The sequence below is a fragment of the Rattus norvegicus genome, chromosome 17 (assembly GCF_036323735.1).
Source record: "Rattus norvegicus strain BN/NHsdMcwi chromosome 17, GRCr8, whole genome shotgun sequence".
Taxonomy (NCBI): Eukaryota; Metazoa; Chordata; class Mammalia; order Rodentia; family Muridae; genus Rattus; species Rattus norvegicus.
In genome coordinates this window covers 23,653,011-23,674,001 of record NC_086035.1, presented here as the reverse complement: position 1 = coordinate 23,674,001, position 20,991 = coordinate 23,653,011, and the positions used below count along the sequence as shown (strand labels likewise).

Genomic DNA, 20,991 nt, shown 5'->3' with positions numbered 1-20,991 from the left:
CCCAATCCCTCGGATATATTTAATTTGATGCTATCCTTATGCTCTAGAATTTTCTTTAATACAAAGGTACTGGGGTAACATACACACACTTTTCCTTAAAACAGTCAGATCTATAGCATATGTTAAAAAAATCATAATTTGACTTTCTATACTCAGATGGGGCAATATTTAATTCTTCCGTAAGACAGATACAAGGAAAAGAAACCCAGTAGCTACAAAGAGAAAGATTTAAACATTTAATGACTTGAATATACAAAATGTCAATCATCATTACGAATTGAATAGTTTGTTTTTTTACAATGTGGAATGTCATTACTCAGGTTAGGACAAGGTAGCCATCACTCAACAGACACACGTTGTGTAGTAAGATCTACAAGGATACCTTGACTTTTTGCAATGGCACTAATGCTGCAGGACCCTCTTCCTCCACATGCCAGACACAGTGAATTGCTGTCCAATAGTCCAGCTGTTTATCTTCTGGCAGTGCAGAACTTTGAGAATTACAGCTATAGTTTGTTTTGAAAAGCACCCTTCCTTTGCTATCTTCCACTTACTTAAAAAAAAACAAAACAAAACAAAACAAAAAAAAAACAACTGAGATCACATGTTCTTCTTAAGTCCCTCCTTGTTTTTGTCATTTGGTTGCTTAAAACAAATAACATTAACTCAGTCAAGACATATCCATAACAAATAAAAACACGTTTCTGAATAGGCTGGAATGAAATAGAACAGAGGCTACAAGAAACATATTTCTTGAGTTGGTCATAATGGAAGAGGGAAGTGCTTTATCTGCCGATGATGAATCTGTTCTGAGCTGTATCTACACAGCAGGTGTGAAGGGAAAGACCACAGGATCAATGCTGTGAGTAGCTTACAGGTAATGTGACTTATCCACAAGGTCCATGGCCACAATGGGTTGTGAAGGTCAGATCTCTGCAGCTTTTTTGAGTGTTGGTCTGCTTATGTAAGGTTTTAGAATGGTGTAGAACATTGCTCCATCAAGCAATGAGAGAGGACAGCGCCTGGTGGCTCCATAGTTCAGTGACTAAGAAACTGGCCATTTTCATTAGATAATGAGGGTAGAGAGGTCTTTATTTAACTACTGGCTGTTGGAAACATCCCTTCTTTTTGCCCACAATCACAGTTCTGATGTATCTTCATGAATTCTTGTTGCAATTTTTTTTTTTTAAATTCAACTCTAAAAACATCCATTAGAAAACCTCATGACTGAATCACTCACAAATGTAGCCCCAGGGAAACAAATGTTCTCTCTTTATTATAGTTTCTCTCAGAACTGAAATAACTCAATAACCACTGTAGACATGGCCTCTTAGTACAGCACACATGTCTTGCCTTTCTCTAGCACCTGAAACACTGGATCTTAGGTTAATGTTTTTTTTTTTAATCTCTCTCTCTCTCTCTCTCTCTCTCTCTCTCTCTCTCTCTCTCTCTCTCTCTCTCCTCACCCCCTTTCAACTAGAAGTTGGTCAGATTTACCACTGTGTTAAAGACAAGTCAAGTTTAAAAGAGATTTCAGACAAGAAAGTTGGGTGTGCTGGGCTCAGACTACTACTACTACACGTAGAGTAATATTACAACTAAGTAGTATAATTTTTCTACAAAACCCAAACAATGCAGCATTAGGTGCTTACTAAGGTGCTTCTCAATTCATGGTTTTAATGGACTGTATCAGACACACATCTATAAACAAATACGGATACGTAGGCATACACAAATGTGGACACATTTCTGTACAACTTATGTCTTAGATACTTATATGTTTATATAAGAACCACACAGGGGAAACAAAATGAATTCCCACTTCAGCTCCCTGAATTGATGAAAATCGACTAACTCACAAAACATTAAAACATTTCAATTTCATATAAAATATCTACAAAAATAGATAACATTTACAAAAACTAGATAGTATTTCCAGTTTTCCTTAGTAATTATTCAACCAGTCCTTTCTACTTCCGTGTCTTCTCAGAAGGTGGCCATCTCCAGCAAGGAACGCTTGAACAGTTGAGCATTTCTGGACAGGTCTGTTACTTGGTGCACCATTTCCTGTAAAGCCGTAGTGCTCGGGTAGTGGAGGGCGGCCATCTTGGTCGCCATCACAATCGTCTTGAGCTGTTCGCAGAGCTGGTTGCTGGAGTTCCTGACTTTGTTGCGAATGTCCTGGGCGGCCACCTGCCTTGTCAGAGTGTCTCCAATGAACACCAGTTTGTGTGCACTGAGAATGACAAACTTGCTGTGCGCCACAAAGATCCGCGGGGGCTGGGCTGAGCTGACGCAGCTGAAGAGGGCGTCAATGGCATTGAGGAGGGAGATGAAATGGGTCTCGCATTGGTCATAGTAGAAGCAAAGCAATTGCCTATCCTGAGCACCCACACTGTTGTTTGTGGTTGGGAGGCTCTGAGAGGGTTTCCATTTGGAAATGTCATTCTCCACGGGCTTGGTGATTTCTTGTTCTAACAGCTGGAACTGACTCAGCTAGAAGGAAGAGAACAGATCTCATTAAGGGCAAGGCATACATTGTAAAGGGAAAGAAATGTGGGTGTGAGATCACAAGAAACCAGCTTCATCTTTAGTAGGTGCTAGGTACTTAGTAGCTGTGAGACCTTGCCCAGATTGCCTTGCTTCCTAAATTGTACAATGTAGACTCTGAGAAGAGGATCTCTAGAGGATCGTCCAACATAGATCTTTTGTTATAACACCATTTGTCTTTTTTTTGCATTCCAACTGGAAGGCATTGGCTTCTATACCATTATGACAAATACTATTATTCACAAAGCGAATATTACTATTAGTCACACAGTGTTTGAAACAGTGTTTGGTGAATTATAGGCTATGTAAATGTTTTTTAAATGTTGAGAGGCGTCAAGGGAAAACCAGACACAGTGACCTTTCTGTCAAATCAACAATTTGCTACTTCCTGGGCAAGGCCCTTCCTCTCTTCAAGATGGAAAGGTCATGAAGACACTCCTATTTGTCAAGGATTTGTCTCCTATATTGTCAAGATGTATGATAACATTATGGTCCATTACTACTGAGAAGTCTTAGAAATGCACACTTACTTAGGGAAAATGACACAAAAAAGACCTCTCGACATTTATTCTTTGCCATTTTGTATAGCATGCATGTGTAGGTCAGAGGACTCTTCATGGGTGCTGGTTCTCTCCTTCTACTGTGTGGTTTCTAAGGCTCAAACTGAGGTTATCAGGGTGACAGAAAGTGCCCTTACACTGTTTCAATGGCCTTAGTGCCAGATTGCTTGATGCCATCATTAGCACCCCTAACTGGACTGTTATTTAAAATTGAAATGATCATTTCCAGCTCTGTTAGTAAGAATCCTGAGTTTGGGGTTTAGTTCATCTCTCATTCTGATTCAGAGCTAAGTCAGTTCAGGGACACCCTCATCCTGTTTCCCTGATAAAAAGTGCATAGTCGATTTTCTATTCCTTGGAAACTACTTGCTTCTTAGGAATGACTTTAGTGTCTGCTAGTTTCCCCAAACTCTGCTGTCCTATTGGGCCAACTGCCAATGTAAACACAGTAGTTATAGGGTGCTGTTCTGATATTATTTGATACTAATGAATTTGATTTCAAATTATGTGTCCAGAGAGAGGGGGTAGTACTTTTCCACCATATAGAGAAGGAACTGGCCCATTACATGATGCTCAAGTCCACACAGCTGTTGGCTAGAAAGCAAGGGTCTGAACTCAGGTTTCCTAGAATCATCCTGTCACTTTGTGCTCTGATGGGCTATTTCATTTCATCTTAAAGGGTGCATACATCTTCAGTCTGTTTCTCCTTGTTATCATGTCCTGGCCTTAACAATATCCTTACTTGCTATACTCACTAAACCTTTGAGTGAACATCCCCTGCTCAGAACTCTTGGATATGTCTCATATGACATATGACTTGGATATGTCTCACAAACATTGGCTCCTTCCTGTTGACCCTTAGAGTGTACCATGCAAAAGACAGAGAGAGAGGGGGATGGGGTGGAGGAGAGTTAGAATCAAACTCTCTTTGGAATTTGATAAGCACAGAAGGGAGTTGACCATTATCTAAGAAATCCCAGATCAAGTGTCATCCACAGAGAAGATTTTGAAGCTGGACACAATGAACCCAACTGCAAGGGCCAGAACTCAAGAGGTTGAGGCAGGAGAATATCAAGATTGAAAACAGACTGGACTGCATTGTGAGAATTTATTTCATGGCATTACAGAATACCACAAAGCCTTAGAGAAAGGGCTTTAATTGACCATTTATGAGTTTTTTTAAAATTAGATGCGAATCAAGTGAGGTCATTAGAGAAATTGTGAGATGTAGAGAATGAGGCAGATACTAGAAGAGAATATCTATCTAGGAGAATAGACAGCCCTGCTCCCTTTGGTCTTGGCTATGTCTCATTCTTCTGAAATCCCTTACTTTGGTCTCAATGGAAAACCAATTAGCTTGGGCAAGCCTGACTGGGTCTTGTGTCTTGAGACCAAAAGCTTTAATCCAAATAGTTCTAATGGGTGATAGATGAATGGGCACAGTCTGAACGAACCCTGACATTTGGATGCAATCCAGGTATACTCAAGCTGTAGTCAGAGGCCACACACCTTCCCTTTGTTCTCATGTCCTGTTACATGCCCGGGACTTCCTTTTCATGCCAGTGTGCTGGCAGGATCCCAATCTTAGGAAGTTATCCATTCCCTACTAGGCGGAGCCCTTCCTGCTGTGTTGAACCTACCTGATGATGCTCCAGCTGCGCCTTGCTCTGCTTCATGATGTTCTCTTTTTCCAAGAGTTCCTTCTGTTGTCTCTCAAACTCCTCTTTGCCCTGTTGTTTTCAACACAAAGACCGTGTTACCTCCTTGCTGTGAGTCACTTATGAGAACAGCTTCACTGACAAGTGTACTCAGACCCTCGTTATCCACTGGCCACTTCCCTCATGTCCAGAGAGACATTGGAAACCACAGATTAGGGACTTCTGGAATTACTGTGGAGACTGGCTGAAAAGTGAAGCCTGTTTCTATGTGGGCCACCAGGCTCACTGCTCATTCTGGTTGGAGAGCTTCCCAAGATCCTCTTCATACTCTCTTAGGAAACATTATTTTTTTTCTTGGTTTCTTTTGTAATGGATTATATATGAACCATGTGTTTTCAAACAAAGGTTACAAAAGAAATGGGTGAACATTTCACTTCTGATGTCTTCAACAGTCCTGTATCTCTCTACTCATGCTTAGTATTCTTTAGTCTACAGCATCAGAAGACCAGCGAGATGACTGTTAAATGCTTTTCTCTAACCTCGGTCATTCCTCGGCCTGAGATGTGGTTCAGTTGATCCTTCCTACTCTCTTGTATCTGGGGGCTGCTGGTATTTTAGCCATATTCAGTATAATTTGTGGCTCTCAGTCCAATGGAAAAGAATGGCAACATAAAGCACTCGGCCAAATACTAAGTAATGGATTATGGTAGTGTGTTGGAATTCTTCAAAGCAGACAAGGAAACCCTTCATGATTCCAGGTCAATTTGGGAACTAGCAGAGTTTATACTTATAAGAAGCACTTTGTGGATTTTAACATATGTAGGTCAAGCTGTTGGCCAATTGGCAAAGGATCACAGGGTCCTCTGGATCTGATGGAGCTATGTGTCTCTTTGTAAGCAGCTAAACACACAGGCGCACACAGACACACATACACCTATGTACACATTGTAGGCTGAAAGAGTACCTCAGAATCTTTCTATGGGCAGATATTTTCAATAGGCTTTTTATTAACAGTGATATATATATATTAAGTATATACAAATATATATATTAAGTATATACAAATATATATATATATGTATATAAACTTATTTCTATTATGATGGGCTTTTCCATGAACCTGTGCCATAAAACACAAATAGAGGAAGAACTAATATGATGGCTTGTGGACTCACCAGTCAACAACATTGACGAGTCTTTCTTGAGGTGATCAATGAGACATCATACAATCATTTGAGTTAATTAACTCTCAAAACAAAATATAACTCCATGGAAGTTAAATAAAGTAGCTGTACATTTTTTTTTTGGTACAACCTCACCCTCAGTTTTCACAACAGTTGGATTACATGTTTTGTTGTTTGTCCAGCCTTACAGCGTCATGGATATCAGCCCCGTGGGTGGGTGGTTTATACATCTGGTTTCCTTACCTGCAGGTGGACATAGTCATAATCGTCCATCCAACTCCTCTCGGAACCGTCACTGCTGCTGCAGTCTGGTGGCTGCTCCTTGCTTAGAGTAGGAGGCAATGGCTTATTGTGAACCTGGCCTTTGTAGTCACCGGGGCGCAGTGGCTGCATCTGGGAGCCCGTATGTGTGTACTCGATTGAGTTCGTGATACTGTCAGGCCCATTCTTCAGATGGGAATTGCCAGGATCTACTCTAAAGAGAGTCTCTGCGTAGGTGCTGATGGTGGTGGTCAGTTGCTTGGCATCGTCGGGCACTGTCTTGGCCACCATCACAAACCGGTCTAGGTCATCACACTTATTTTGGGGCTTATTGATAGCTAAAACATTCAGGGACCAGCTGCATTCATTCAGATCATGGCTGGTTTGGCTTAGGATCTGGTGGGAATCGTCTACTCTCTGGAGTTCCCGATTCATTTTATTGAGGAGGACCGGTTCTGGGAGGCAGGAGGCATTGGCTAAAGCGCCCCTGGCAAAATGGAGGTATTCTCGTAAGAACAGCTCCACTTTGTCCACTGCGGTGCGGATCTCGTTGATGTGCCTTTCCATGTATCCATAAGACCTCCAGTCTATGGTGACCAGTGACATGAGGCTGCAGATGCCCGTCTCCAGGGTCTGCTGGAGCCAATAGAGCTTCCCAATGGCTGTGTCTGGGTCCAGGAGGAGCCTTTTGTCCTGAGACGGAGAAGCTGACAACGAGGACTCCTTTGAGGAGGTGGAAGATGTGGACATGTTACTCCTGGTACTGCCAGTGCTGGAGAAAGACAGTCTGTTGATCCCGTCTACCACGTCCCGAGAGCCTTTAGCATCCGCTGGGTTGTGCAGAGGGACATCATAAACACCGTCTCTCTCCTCCAGGTTTGCCTTTTCACTGGATTCTGTCGGTACCTCGAGAAACTGAACTCCCCGGGGGACATCATATGCATCACTCTGAGTGTCCCCGGACGGTCCCACCTGAGAGGGTGCGTGGTGCAGGGAAAGGCTCTGGTGTCTTCGTGCCATTGGTTCTGCCCCTCCTGGAGCATCACAGGGGAATTTGGTGTGAAGGTCCTTCCCCACTGTCTTGGTGCTGGTTGGAGGGATGTCATAAACCCCCTCAGGTCTGGTGTCCAGTTTTCCGTCTTGTTTCATTGGAGGAGGGAAATCATATTCCTTTTCCCTCAGCCCCGCCTCATCCCGGCAAGCTGATGGTGGAATGGCATAGACCTAAAAAAGAAAGTAAAAAGCCAATTTATTTGTTCAGTTCAGACTTGGATGGAGGCAGAAAATGAATGGTCCACAAAGGCATGGTCCAGAGTTCATACGATCTTCATCCTCTCCTCTCACCATTTATTTAGAGGACGTGTGCCCTCATCCTTACACTCAAGGATCCTTTACCATTCTCAGTGCTAGCGTGGATGTAGAGCCCTCCTACTTAAATTGCTCACCACTGGGTTGCAGTCTTGTGTTTCCAACCATTCACTGACTGTCCTATGAAGGTTGATCCATGCTGAGAGACAGGAGACGTTGATATACTGGGTTGAGGGACCTGTGTTCCCTTCTTGGTCATCAGACTTTCTCTCTCTCTCTCTCTCTCTCTCTCTCTCTCTCTCTCTCTCTCTCTCTCTGTGTGTGTGTGTGTGTGTGTGTGTGTGTGTGTGTGTCTGTGTGAATCTGCCAGAGGCTTCTTTGTATTCAAAGGCACCATTCCTTATCTGTTCAGCAAAGCTAGCTCCACTTGAAGTGCAAGCACACCCAGAAGAAGACAGAAAATCAAATGAGCTGCCTCCTAGGTAGAGACCAAGGAAACTGTAGAACCTTCTAGAAATATGTGATATGTTAGATATTGCCAGACTGAATTCATTGTCTCTCTTTCCAATGGGTACTTATTATTGACATTGTGTTTTGGGGGGACTCTCTAAATTTGTAATTATAATGGCTTTCTCCTCTCTCTTGATTTCTTCCCTCTTTCTCTTTCTTCTTTTTCTCCTTCCCTCCAGAAGATGATTTTTTTCCCTTTTAGAATTGCCATTCTTGTTTTATCCCAATAAACTTTGATACACGTTCCAACCCCCTCCACACAGAGGTACCCATCCATATACCGTGGTTTACCAGTTCACTTACCCCTTGGGTGGGGGGAATGTCGTATACCCCTTGAGGTTTTAACTCTCCCACTGGAACTGAAAACACAGGGCCTTTTACTGATGAAGGAGGGATGTCATATACCTGAAGAGAAACATTTGAGTTACCCAGACTGCAATGGAATCTACTGCTCAAGTCCCCTACTATTGTCTCCTAAAGGATTTATTCAACAGGACATACACAGACTTGGTCATTAGTAGCATTCCATGCCATCAGGGGCTTATAGATGTTTTCTTTTTTGAATCTTGCATTCTTTGATTTAGGCTAAATATGGGAACAGTCTTACGTGAACTCTATAATTTAGATCATTTAAATTACACATTTCCAGAAATAAAATGACAAATTGATAAAGCAGATAAGAAATTTCTCAGATAAAAGATGAGACTTTCTGATAAAGCAAACCTAAGAAACACAATTTAAGTATCACCAACTAAAATGGCCTCTGGCCAGGCAACCTCCACATGGTAAGGCTGTGGCTGGTGCCCCTCTTCTGTACGTTCCTGAAGAGATGCTTCCCCCTAAAGCCGCTCCCCTGTGATGTTCCCATTGCCTACCCCTTGAGTGGTGTGGGAAGGAGGGACATCGTAGACATCCTTTTGGTATCTGGATGGGTGCTCGTACACATAGCCATGGCCAACCCTCACTGGCGTGATCACCTGTGGGTGAGAATACACAATGATGTCAGATGATAGCCCAAGTTCTCAGCATACTCATCAGCCTGTGTTGAGGAACACATCCCTAATCAATCCCCCATAGAAAGGAGAGAGAAGGAAGGAAGGGAGGAAGGGGAAAAAGGATGAGAGGGCGAGAGAAAAGGAAGATACAAGGTCAGAATATGTGGCTGAAATAGGTTTCTTTTCTTTCTTAAGAATTTTCCAAAACTCTGATCAAAGTTCTTCAGTAGAGTCTCAATTCCCTATATTCAAGGAGATATGTTTAATTATGAAAGTCAGGCTGGAGAAAGGGATCAGCACTTAAGGGCATTTGCTACTCTTACAGAGGACCTGGGGTGATTGGGTCCCGGTACCCACATGGCAGCTTACAACCATCTGCATCTCTGGTCCCAGGGGCAATGATACTGTCTTCTGGCCTCCAACAGCAGCACCAAGAACATGTGTGGTACACACACACACACACACACACACACACACACACACACACACACATGAGGCAAAACACTCATCACATACATATAAATAAAAATAAATTATGAAAGCCTTAGCTGATCCTTTTCGTGGAGTGGCCAAAATACAACACTACATTTTTTTTTTTTTTAAAAACAAGGCTCCAAGGCTTTTGTAAAGAGCATAAAACAAATAGTTTGCCCACTTAAAATTCCTCTCATACCTGCCCCAGTAGGCCTCTTTATCTGAAATTATTATTGTGATTATAACTGAAAAATTCCAGTGGTCGCCCTAATTCTGTTCACAGATTCAATTCTTATAATTGTCTGGGAATGTTTACCTTAATTTGTGGAGACAAGGGAAACACATTAGCTCTACAGGAGATCCTGTTCCAACCAACATCCTTGGATGCTCAAGACCACGGAATGCTGTGTTTTGCATGTAACCTCCATATATGAGACACACTTCAAACCCTTTTCCAGTGATTTTATGGTCTACAATGCTATATTAACACCAAGTCAAAAGAGAGTATGCAGTATTGTTCAGGGAACAATCGCACACGTTTACAGGTATTCATTGCAGATGCGATTATTTTCTAAATCATTTTTGCTTGCCACTGGTTGTCTCCTCTGATGTGGAACCCGTGCTGCAGAGGATGAATGGTGCTGGTGAGGAAGTCCTCAGACTCTCAGCTGTGACGTGTCCTGACCTCTAGTCTCTCATCATTTTCCCATTTCCACCAGAGAAGCAAATATCCCCACTGGACCTACATCCAGCCACTGTCAGAAGTCAAATACACTCATCATAGACTCTGGCATCTGGAGCCAAATTTAGCCAATGGAATCTTACCTAGTGGACTGGCCTGTTCACTCTTCCTTCCTTCCTCTCTCCCTCCCTCTTCTCCCCTTCTCTCCTTCCCTCCCTATTCCTCCCTCCCTCCCCTCTTCTCTCTGTGAGTGTCTAGGTGGATGCACTCTCTGGTTTAGGCACACATGGAGAGCACAGTCAACCAACTTCATGTACCTTTTTCTATTTCTCTCCACTTTATCTTATTGAGGCAGGGTCTCCTCACCGACCTAGAGCTCACCACTTGGTTAGGTTAGATTGGATGACCTGGGAAGCCCAGAGAGCTGCCTGTCCCCACTGCCCATATCAGCACTGAGGTTACAGGCACATGCTTTTCCATGTGTGTTGGGGATCTGAACTCAGGGCCTTGCATTTGCACAGCAGGCACTTGACCCACCGTACAATCTTACGTCCATAGCTAGGTACTGACTGGCAGTTTTAAGCAGGGTAGAGACACTCTTCCAACTCAATTCATTTGCTCTTCCCAGGGCTTGAAAATTGGTCCAGTCTTACTTTTGTTTTTTGCTGGAGCAACCCAGTCCCAAACTATTAACAGTTAAACACTACCCACTATATCTTCGAGTAAAAAATAAATAAATAAATAAAAAATTAGGAGGAGCTGTCTGTTCCCAGGAGGTCTTCATCTTTTACCCTTTAACGTGAAAACTCTGGCATCAGGCTGCCTGTAAAACTGTGAAAAATACTCCACGTCCATCACAAGCTGAACCTAGTGGAACACAGCCAAGCCCGCCAGTGTCCATACCCCAGGGGCTCTCAAACCTCCCTGTCCAATTTTGTTTAGAATGCCCGATGCTTACAACTGATTATTTCTTACATTGGAGGTAAAGGAGATTAGTATGCGGCAAACATTTCCATCCAGTCTCTCCATTGTCTCCGGTTTAGAAAAGGAACTCAGCGCTTTAAGTTCGTTGGCAGGGAGCGAGGGAACCATTTTATGAGGTGGCCATTGTATTGTGCACAGTAAATATTCCTTCATAAAGCAGGGGGCCGCTTGCTAAAATCCTTTAACGCTGTTTCTGTTATTTTTTAGTTTTTGCACGTACCATTGTGCAGAAGGGATGTGAAGGTCTTGTAGACTTTCTGTTTATCGTTGTGTATTTAGCTTTGTGGTAGAACCTGCTCATGACCCGGCTTTTGTTGGATGTGGAAGCTTATCGAGAATGGGTGTTGTGCAAAGCCGCCAATTTAGGGAGGCTAGTGAACTAATCCTGATTAAGCTGAAGTCCTGCATCCCTCTTCAGCTTGGAGGGCAGGGAGGAAGAGGGGGCCAGTGCTGGAGCCTGAGTGTGGTATCGGGGAATATAAGCAGGGCATGACCCTTAGAGATGGACGGGGACCGACCTATCCCTTGCTTTTGTGGCACACACAGACTTCTTGGTATTTACCATTCCACTTCCTGACAAATGTCACAGAACCCCGACTTGCTCTCTCTTTGTCATTTGGAGGATGCCTGTGGTCATCTGGTGTTTAAAACTTTGAATTCCAAACCAGTCATTTTTCCTTGTTTGTGCAGTTAAAAACACAGATGGTGAAAACCACGGGAGGAAAAAGCCAATAAAATACAGCCTTCCCATCCCAGCATTCCCGAGGCTACGATCCAGCTCACATGGACGCAGCAATGCCATTGAAATGGGGCCAGAGCTTTGCCTCTGGTGGGACATGTCACCACCATACACACACATACATATACACACATACATACATACATACATACATACATACATACATACATATACACGCATACACACATACACATATACATACATATACACACATACATACATACATATACACACATACACACATACACATATACATACATATACACACATACATACATACATACATAAACATTTAGTGAGACATGTGACAACTTAGGTAAGATCGGTAGAGCTTTCTTCAGAGCTAGCTCTGCCTCTACCCTTCCTGGGATGCTCTCCCTCCTCAAGGAAAAGTGCATGGCCAGCCTGACCTTCAGGCTCACTCTTCCTGCTTGACAGGAGAGCAAAAAAAGCACTCCGTCCCACACTCAATCTCCTAGAAACAGTGACCTTCAGCCCAGGAGGCACTCCAACAGCTGAGTAAGACCGTGAGTTTGGAAGAATTCTCCTGGGTAAGAATGGAATCACTGTACAAGGATATTTTCTAATTTCCTAATTTCTCAACAAAAATCAAGTCCCGTCTTTGTCATGTCCCCTTTCGGTTCTTCTTTTCTGCATTCCTATTATCCTATGTATTTAGTTACAGTTGCAAAGGCTTAGCCCTAGGAATTAGCAAGCTGACCTCTTAGTTCATTACTGCTTCCCAGGGAGCTAAGCTGGAGGTGGGCTGGGGCCCTGAAGGTCAGAACCACAGCTGCTTCCCTGGTTATGATCTCCCCACAAAGGGTCTATGTGGTCACATGTGACTTGTCACTGTCCTGATGACGAATCCTATTCTTGTCAACTAACCAGAGAGCCCCCAGAAGAGCTATGAAGCAGAGAACAGACAGTAAGCATTTAGGGTTTGTTCCTCTTTTACAGTTTTAAAAAAAATCAATTCTGATTAGTTGGTGTGTGAGTGTGTTATGTGTGTGTGAGAGAGTATGTGCATGTGTGTATATTGGGTGGGGCAGTCAGGGGTATGTGTACACAAACATGGATGAGTATGTATGTGTATGTATATGTGCATGTGTGTATGTGTGTGTGTGTGTGTGCATGTGCTTGTGCGTATGTGAATGTGTGTGAGGGCCAAAGACTGACGTCAGGTGACTTCTCAACCTCTTTCCACTTTTTTTTAAATCAATTCAAGAATAGATGCCCATAATATGTTTACATTATATATTCAGCTACTACTATTACTGGGTGTGGTGCTACACACCTGTAACCCCAGCACTCAAGAGGCTGAGGCAGGAGGATTGTGAGTTTGAAGCTAACCTAACTTCCTAGCTAGTACATAGCAAGACTGCCTCAGAAACAGAACAACCCAGAAGAAACCTTTTTCTTCCGATAAATTAAACCCCTCCCTTCTTAAGCATGTGACAGTTTTAAGAGACTGAAGAACAGGTTAAACTCTTAGCTACAAAGATCGAATCTCTGCTGTTAATTGTTTCACACTCAAATCCCCTATAAAAGATTTAAAAACACTTAGCATTTTTATGTATGCGTACCATGGGCATTCAGTAGCCTCAGAGGCTTGAAGAGAATGTCCGATTCCCTGGCTTAGAGTGGTGGACAGTTGTGAGCCGCCATGTAGCTGGTAGAAACTGATCCCAGCTCCTCGGCCAGGATGGCCAGTGATCTTAACCGCTGAGTCATCTTTGCAATCCTAATCTTATTCTTTGAGATAGGGTTTCCCACTGAACCCACAGTCCATCAATATGGGGGTGCTGGATGGCCAATGAGCTTGAGATCTACCTGTTTCCACCTTCCCAATGCTGGGATTATAGACATACACATACATACACTCATATACTCATACATACATACATACACACATACATATACACACATATACACATACACACATACATACATACATATACACACATACACACATACATACACACATACACATATACATACATATACACACATACATACATACATATACACACATACACACATACATACACACATACACATATACACACATACACATACACACATACATATAGACACATACACACGTACATACATACATACACACATATGTACATATACACACATGCATACACACATACATACATATACACATACATATAGACACATATACACACATACATACATACACACATACATACACACATACACACACATGCATACACACATACATACATATACACATACACACATACATACATACACACATACATACACACATGCATACACACATACACACACATACATATAGACACATACACACATACATACATACACACATACATACATATACACACATGCATACCACATACATACATATACACACATGCATACACACATACACATGTACATACACACGTACATACACATGTACATACACACGTACATACACATATACACACAGACATATGTACCTACACACATACATATGTACCTACACAGATACACACATACACACACATACATACATACATACATACATACATACATACATAGGTGCCAGAGTTCCCAATTTAAGTCCTCATGCTTACACTGCACGATTTTACATAGAGTCGTCTCAGTAGCTATTCCTTGTGTGCATTAATGGGGTTCAGTTCTTTAGTCTCACACAGGCACATACTATGCATTGCCAATGGTAAGCACTTCCAAGCGAAGAGTCCATTGAATCAATCTCTAGGGCTAGGCCCTGCCAGGAAGAATGAAAGACCAAAGACCTACGGGATGCTGGCCCTCTAATTAATGTGTTTACAGAAGAACGAGGGGACAACCTCAGCTGTTCTGTCCTGCACTTGAGTGGCATTTGATTCTCCCAGCATTGAGCCTTAGATCCTGACGGCAGGGGCTGCTTTTTAAGATGTTCTGACGCAGCCTGTCCTTTGTAGCTGAAGGTTCCAAACCCACAGATTCAATCAAACTCGGGCGGGGGTGGGGGGTTGCATGAAAAAAATTCCCACCCATATCACACATATGCCGATTTCCATGTCTTTGCCGTTCTTTCTTAAATAACACGGTCTAACAAGTACGTGCACGGTGTTTAACTGCATCAGGTTCTGTAAGTTACCTAGAGATGACTCAACGTCTCCTTGCAGATGTGTGTAGGTTCCACAGGCATTGTGACATTTTCTGTAAGGTCTTTGGAGTTCCTGGAGTGGATTCCCAGAGGAGTAATCTACTTTTGTGATTCCTAATTTAGAGAGCCGGGCACACTGGCGTTAAAAGAAAAGTCCATTTGGATAGCAGAGGGCTAGACACTGTGGACTGGAGGAGACTCTTGGGGTTCTTTGTTGATGTTTCCCCAACCAGCTTGCCTGGGTTTGTTCCATAGCAGAGTAAAGACCCTCCATCGAGTTGCTCGAAAGCCCAGCAAACAGGTGCAGAGGAGAAACAGCCATGCATCTGTGCTTGGGAGCATGCGTATATCCCACTGAAAGGGAGGTGGCCATGACTGCATTCTTCAACTACTGGGAATTCGTTGTCAGATCTTGTATGTTCTCAGAAGTCAGAAGTATTAAAAGCTGGCTTTTAAAATTGGCTCAGAAATTTAAAGCAGTGTGTTGGCCAAATAAAGCCCACCTCTAGCCCTTAGGCTGCCCGGTTTGCTTTCACCTGGATGGTTTTTGTGTCTCTATTCCTGCCCCTTCCTTGTTTGAGACATTGAAACTCTCAAGTTCTGACGAATACCATCTCCTCCAATGCCCTGAACACCCACACATCTGCACCCACTTTGTCTGTTCAATTCTTCTCTCTCCCCTTATCTTCAGGTTTTATTGTGTTGTCAGGGCCACATCGAATGCCTGTCCCCCAGGATGGAAGCCTTCTCTAGACAGACAAACAACCTCTGTCATTGTGACACTCCAAGTACTTTATCTTCCCATCCGACAGTGCATGCGACTTATCGTTTGACTCTCTCGGTGAACCTCCGGACTTTTAGTATGTCGGGGCTATTTCTCATCTGTCTATATAGAAGCAGCAAGGCTGTAACTGTGCCTTGGATAAAGCAGGTTTTAAGAAAGATGATGCTAGAGGAAACCATGTGTGCCTCCATAGAATAAGCTGGGTTTCCAGGTCGGGCAGCTCTGGCGTGAGTGGCGCGCCTCAGGCTAAAAGGCAGGATTCACACCAGCCGTCGTGTGGTGGGCAGATAAGAGATGAGTATTCGGTACGGACGAGGGGTCAGCAACCAGCGACAAATGTATCAGCATCTGTCCCCAGAGAAAGAAGAAGGCATACCGTGCGATCTCCCTTCACCTCAGATAGAAACGTAATGTACAGGCATAAGCATTGGGCGTCAGTTCCTAGGGCATTCGAGACCCTCTTTTACTTATTACAGCTGTACCAAAGGTAGGAAAGCTCAGTGGCTCTGAGAGGGAAACGGGTGATGGCATCATCTGGGGGTGGGTAGAGCTGGACCCATGTCTGTGTGTCTCCCGCCACTTAGAAGTCATGAGATCACGAGCAAGGCTGTGGCCAGGCTGTAAACCATCAGGTTCGGGCCATAGAAAAGCATGACTTTAGATTTACTGGTGCCTATAGGGCTGGCAGATGGGAACAAAATCCTCTCTGGAGGGAGAGAGCATGTTATGGACCCCAAAAAGTATTTTTTTAAAATTATCTAAATGATAGTGTCCGAGACACCTAGAGAACAAGTACCCAGAGGAGGAAAGCCGGTCCTTATTGGCTTGCTGGTCAGGATGCAGTTAGTCCATATCTTAGTATAGTGATTTCAAGGCTGCTTGCCTTCAAGGTGTTTCATTATTAAACATGAAGATAAAACAAAAACAACCCTAACTTGTATGTTTAAGTTAGAAGAAAAGAGAGTCATCTTTACACGTGTGCGAAGCCTTGAAAGGGAGGCCCAGGAGGCACTGGGGACTTCAAAGCAAAGCCACAAATGACAGGGGACTTGGCTTCTTCACAGCCACGAGCAGACTAACTTAGGTTATTACTTTATTGGTGTTGCCAATATTGCGATGATTCCTCAACCTAGGTCAAGATACACCAGTGGAAAGCCCCGGGCGGTGGGGGAGGGGAAGAGTGCTTTCATGGGGTTTAGAGATGAAGGCCTTTTCTGAAGAGTGATGAGGTCCTGGGCTCAGGACACGGGACTAAATTCTCCTCAGTGGAAGACCACAAGCTCATGCTTGTCAGAAGGATCTGATCAAGAAGTAGGGCAAAGGGCCTGCTCTCTGCGATGTGTGTGATAAGCAAAGCATTGCCGTAGAGATAACTTCTCTTGGGATGTCACTGGGGCCAAGACCTCAACAAGTCTATTTGGCCCATGTCCTCTTGGGTATCTGCCTAGCCTTCCTAATGTAGAGCCGGAGTTAGGAAGACTTCACCCTGTCAGCTGTCTGCTCACTGGAGCCCCAAGTGAAGCAGGAAGGAAGTAGCCATCTACCATTTTACCATCCACCATAAGACAAGTTCCCCTTACCCTCAGGTTCTCCCGTGTGCGTGTCTCTCTCTCCCCTTCCTTCAGTGCAACATCTCACCCCTCCCCTACTTCCTCTCACTACCGGCAGCTATGAGGAACAAAATAGTGTAAGTTGAAAAGTTGCTCTCGCAGAGGCTGACAAGGAATGGAATGATGATTACCTGGGGGGTGGGGGATGGGGCGGTCAGAGAGCATGCAGGATGGATACGGGCATCCAGTTGGATTGAAGAAAAGAAATTCTAAAGTTCTATAGCACAGAAATATAGCTGCAGTTGACAGGTGTTAATTGTGTATTTCTACAGAGAGAAAATGCTAAATGTTGGAGGCGATGTTACAGGCCAACCTAACCTTAATCTGATCAAGTACAGAAATATCCTGCGAATAGGTACAATCACTATGTACTATTTTAAAAATAATATAAATTTGATATATATAAACATAATAATATATTATATACACATAATAATATAAATTATGTATACAATATATTATATAAATTACACACACACACATACGCAGAGAGAGAGAGTGAGAGCGAGGGAGAGGGAGAGGGAGGGAGGGAGGAGGGGAGGGAGGGAGAGAGAGGGAGAGAGAGAGAGAGAGAGAGAGGGAGATTAGAATTGCCTAAACTACTGCCAAGGGTAGGACAGGGCAGGAAGGTGAGTAACCTTTGCTTTGCTGTTCTAGGCCTTCGTCAGAACTAGGCACATCATGAAATAGGCTGCCCAGGAAGGACAACAGGCTAATGAGAGGTTAGAACGTGCCACCACGGCAACAGACCCACACACAGCCTTGCCATTAACAAACCCCAAGATGGTCTAATGAGCAAGTGTGTCACATGACGAGCGTCTATTGCTTTGTCTTGGCTCTGGTGAGAAATATAATTAGACTGCTCCCTGCCCCTCTAATCTCCCCTTGATTTATTTATACTACCTCTCTTTGGGTTTCCTACATTAACAAGACTGTTTTGACTTCTAAAACTGCTTATTAGGGAGAAATTATTTCATTCAAATGAAATTTAAAAAAAAAGCTCTAATAGAGATCCCACTGCCTTTATTGGGTTTTATAACAACCCTGTGTCTTAAATGAGCAATTCGCCTTCTTCCTTTTTTCCAAGAAAACTCCAGGAAAAGAAACATCACCACCACCAATGCCTGCCCTCTAGGACTGGGGCTCAGTTTCCAGCAACTGAGAACTACAGCAGGCTGCCTGTTTGAATGCAAGATCGTGTCTCGCACTTCTACGAGGAGAGGAAAAGCCCTGCGTTGTCCACCCTGGATTTATTAATTCTCTATAAATTCTCTCCGCCCGACCTGGGTGCAGCAGTGAGCTCATGTGTTTACTTGCATAGCAACAATATAATGAAAACTCAGTCTGGCTTTAAAAACCCTCCCTCCCAAGACATAACCAAGCTTAACCCATCCTGACGCTTCTTTTGCGTTCAGTGGAGACATTTTTCACTCTCTTTGGGGGACACGACTGACTTTCCTTCAAGGACATTTGATAGTTGATTTTTTTAGGCTGGAACTAAACGTTTTGTAAGCTTTCCAGATCACAGCCCATCTCTCCCTCCACTTGAGGAAAAGGTTCAGAAGTGGAACCGCTCGCTCTCTCGGGTCGCATTCATTTGACACAGCTCTGTGTGGCAAACCACTCAATGGAAACAGTACCCCAATTGTTAAGCCCCTAACATGTCTCCCCTGCTGCTTTCAGGAAGCTCTTTGTATGGGGAGCACTAAAGCAATGTTTAGCTATGGACTGACCAAGCACCAAAGAGCAGCAAGAAACACAGAAATCAAACCACGATGGGAAATGACATCTGGGTTCCCCAAGTGACCAAGGTCTTTCATGGGACAAAGCTGAATACAGTCTGTGACAATTAGGTATTGAAAGCCAATTTTTATATCCCTCTCAGTTGACTGAAATGTCCCTTTGAATGAAACCATAAAGGATCAGGCCTTTGGACTCTCGATAAGCTCAACAGGCCCATATGCACGCATTCCATGTAACCTAGATTTAGAAAGATGCCCAAGACTGCCCTGCTGAACTGTGGATGGGAGGTGATAGGGAAGTAGTTTGGGACCCGAATGCCTGTGAGTATTGCTTCTCCGTGAATAGGTGATCTCTCACAGCTCAGTGGGAGGATGGATATAATGGCTGATGGGACAAATGGCACGAATGGCACACTTTGGTGCCAGTTCTGAGGGTGGCTGCCATGCTGAGAGGTATCGTATCAGATCCATCCTCTCTGCCCAGACCATGATGCTTTTGCAGGGAAAGGTGGTAGAAAATAGCAAGGCAGAAGGGCTTTCCCTGTCTTGGTAATGAAGCACAGAGGGGGATTCTCCAAGGAGAAACTTCTTGGAAATTTTCTTAGGATGGATATCTGTGTCTTCATCTGCCTTGCCAGCTTCTAAAAGTTCTTCTAATGTACACAGTAGCTGTGGATGGGAAGGCAAGATGGAACTCTAAAGAGAGGTAGGGGACAAACTGCCAACGTTTAGGGGTCAAGTTGATGTTTTTAAGACGATGTTTGAAGGTAGGTCATTTAATGAAATCCTTCAAGTGATTCTGGGAAAGAATCTGATAAGGATATCTGGACCATAAAATTTTGGCAAAGACCATTAGAGAGAATCCAGTTTCAGTGGTCATTTCACAGTTGAGGGAGCTCAAGTGCAGGGAGAAAAGTCAGCTGAGGAGTGAGCGAGAACTCCAGTTGGCACCTAAGATTCTTCTCTCAGAGGCCTACTGCCTCTATCAGTGACACGCATTTTCTAGAAATTGAGAAGGAAATAGTCTCAAAAATTAAGTATCTTATGTTTCTACAAGTAGTCCAGTCTTGGAGAGTACATGAACTTTTGGAGCAGCAATGTCATTTGGGAAGAAGTCCGCGTGGCCATGATGTCTGTGGTACTGCAGATCTGATATCTCCCAGATGAGTGCTTTGGAAGTATACCTGGGTGGCTGGACCATCTGTAGTTAGGCTCTCTCAGCTCTTTGGGTACAATGTGGATGTGAGATGAGAACTTTCTGCAGCAGCATGAATTCTTCCTGGCTAGCACAATGCTTCCTAGCGTCCAGGGTTCTGGTGAATTGGAATCGCTAACAAAGTAAATGTGCCCTGGTATTTTAGGCCTGGCAATGCCACCTACGAGCTGGGATGTAGAATCCATTAGCCCTGGAGTCAGACAGACACGAGCTGAATAACAGGCTCGCCTCTTGTGCGAGGCGGTGAGTTAACTCTGGTAGATTAATCTCAGACCTCAACCCTTTCCTTTGTGAGGGGAAGAAAAGCTATGTATGCGTGTCTCACGCTGCTGGGAGAGTCAGGTGACACAGACGATATAACATCGTTTTAAGGTCGTTTCTATACTTCAGACTTGAAGCCTCATTGCAGAAGAAGGTGGAGTAACACCATACCATGTTTCAGACTCAGACGTTCTTTTGAAAGAGTGGGCCCCCCCTAGATCTCTCCAGAAGTTAACAGATTGCTGAAGAGTCTACTGTCCCGTGTGTGAACCACCTGAACTTCTCACACAGGTGAGTGAACCCCTAGTACCAGCCATATACAAAC

The 20,991-nt window shown here is 43.7% G+C and overlaps 1 protein-coding gene across 3 annotated transcripts in view; it reads right to left on the bottom strand.

Annotated features, from left to right (window-relative positions):
- Positions 1 to 221: 221 nt before the first annotated feature.
- The window catches only part of Nedd9 (neural precursor cell expressed, developmentally down-regulated 9), a 178,250-nt gene continuing 157,480 nt past the window's right edge, over positions 222 to 20,991 (bottom strand). For 2 of the 3 annotated variants that reach the window (XM_006253786.5, XM_039095477.2), the window contains 5 exons: positions 8,907 to 9,008; positions 8,335 to 8,436; positions 6,196 to 7,437; positions 4,751 to 4,840; positions 224 to 2,496 (listed from right to left, as the gene is read on the bottom strand). In XM_006253786.5, coding sequence (XP_006253848.1) covers positions 1,987 to 2,496; positions 4,751 to 4,840; positions 6,196 to 7,437; positions 8,335 to 8,436; positions 8,907 to 9,008 — 2,046 coding nt within the window. In that variant the 3' untranslated portion in view covers positions 224 to 1,986. 3 annotated transcript variants of the gene reach the window in all.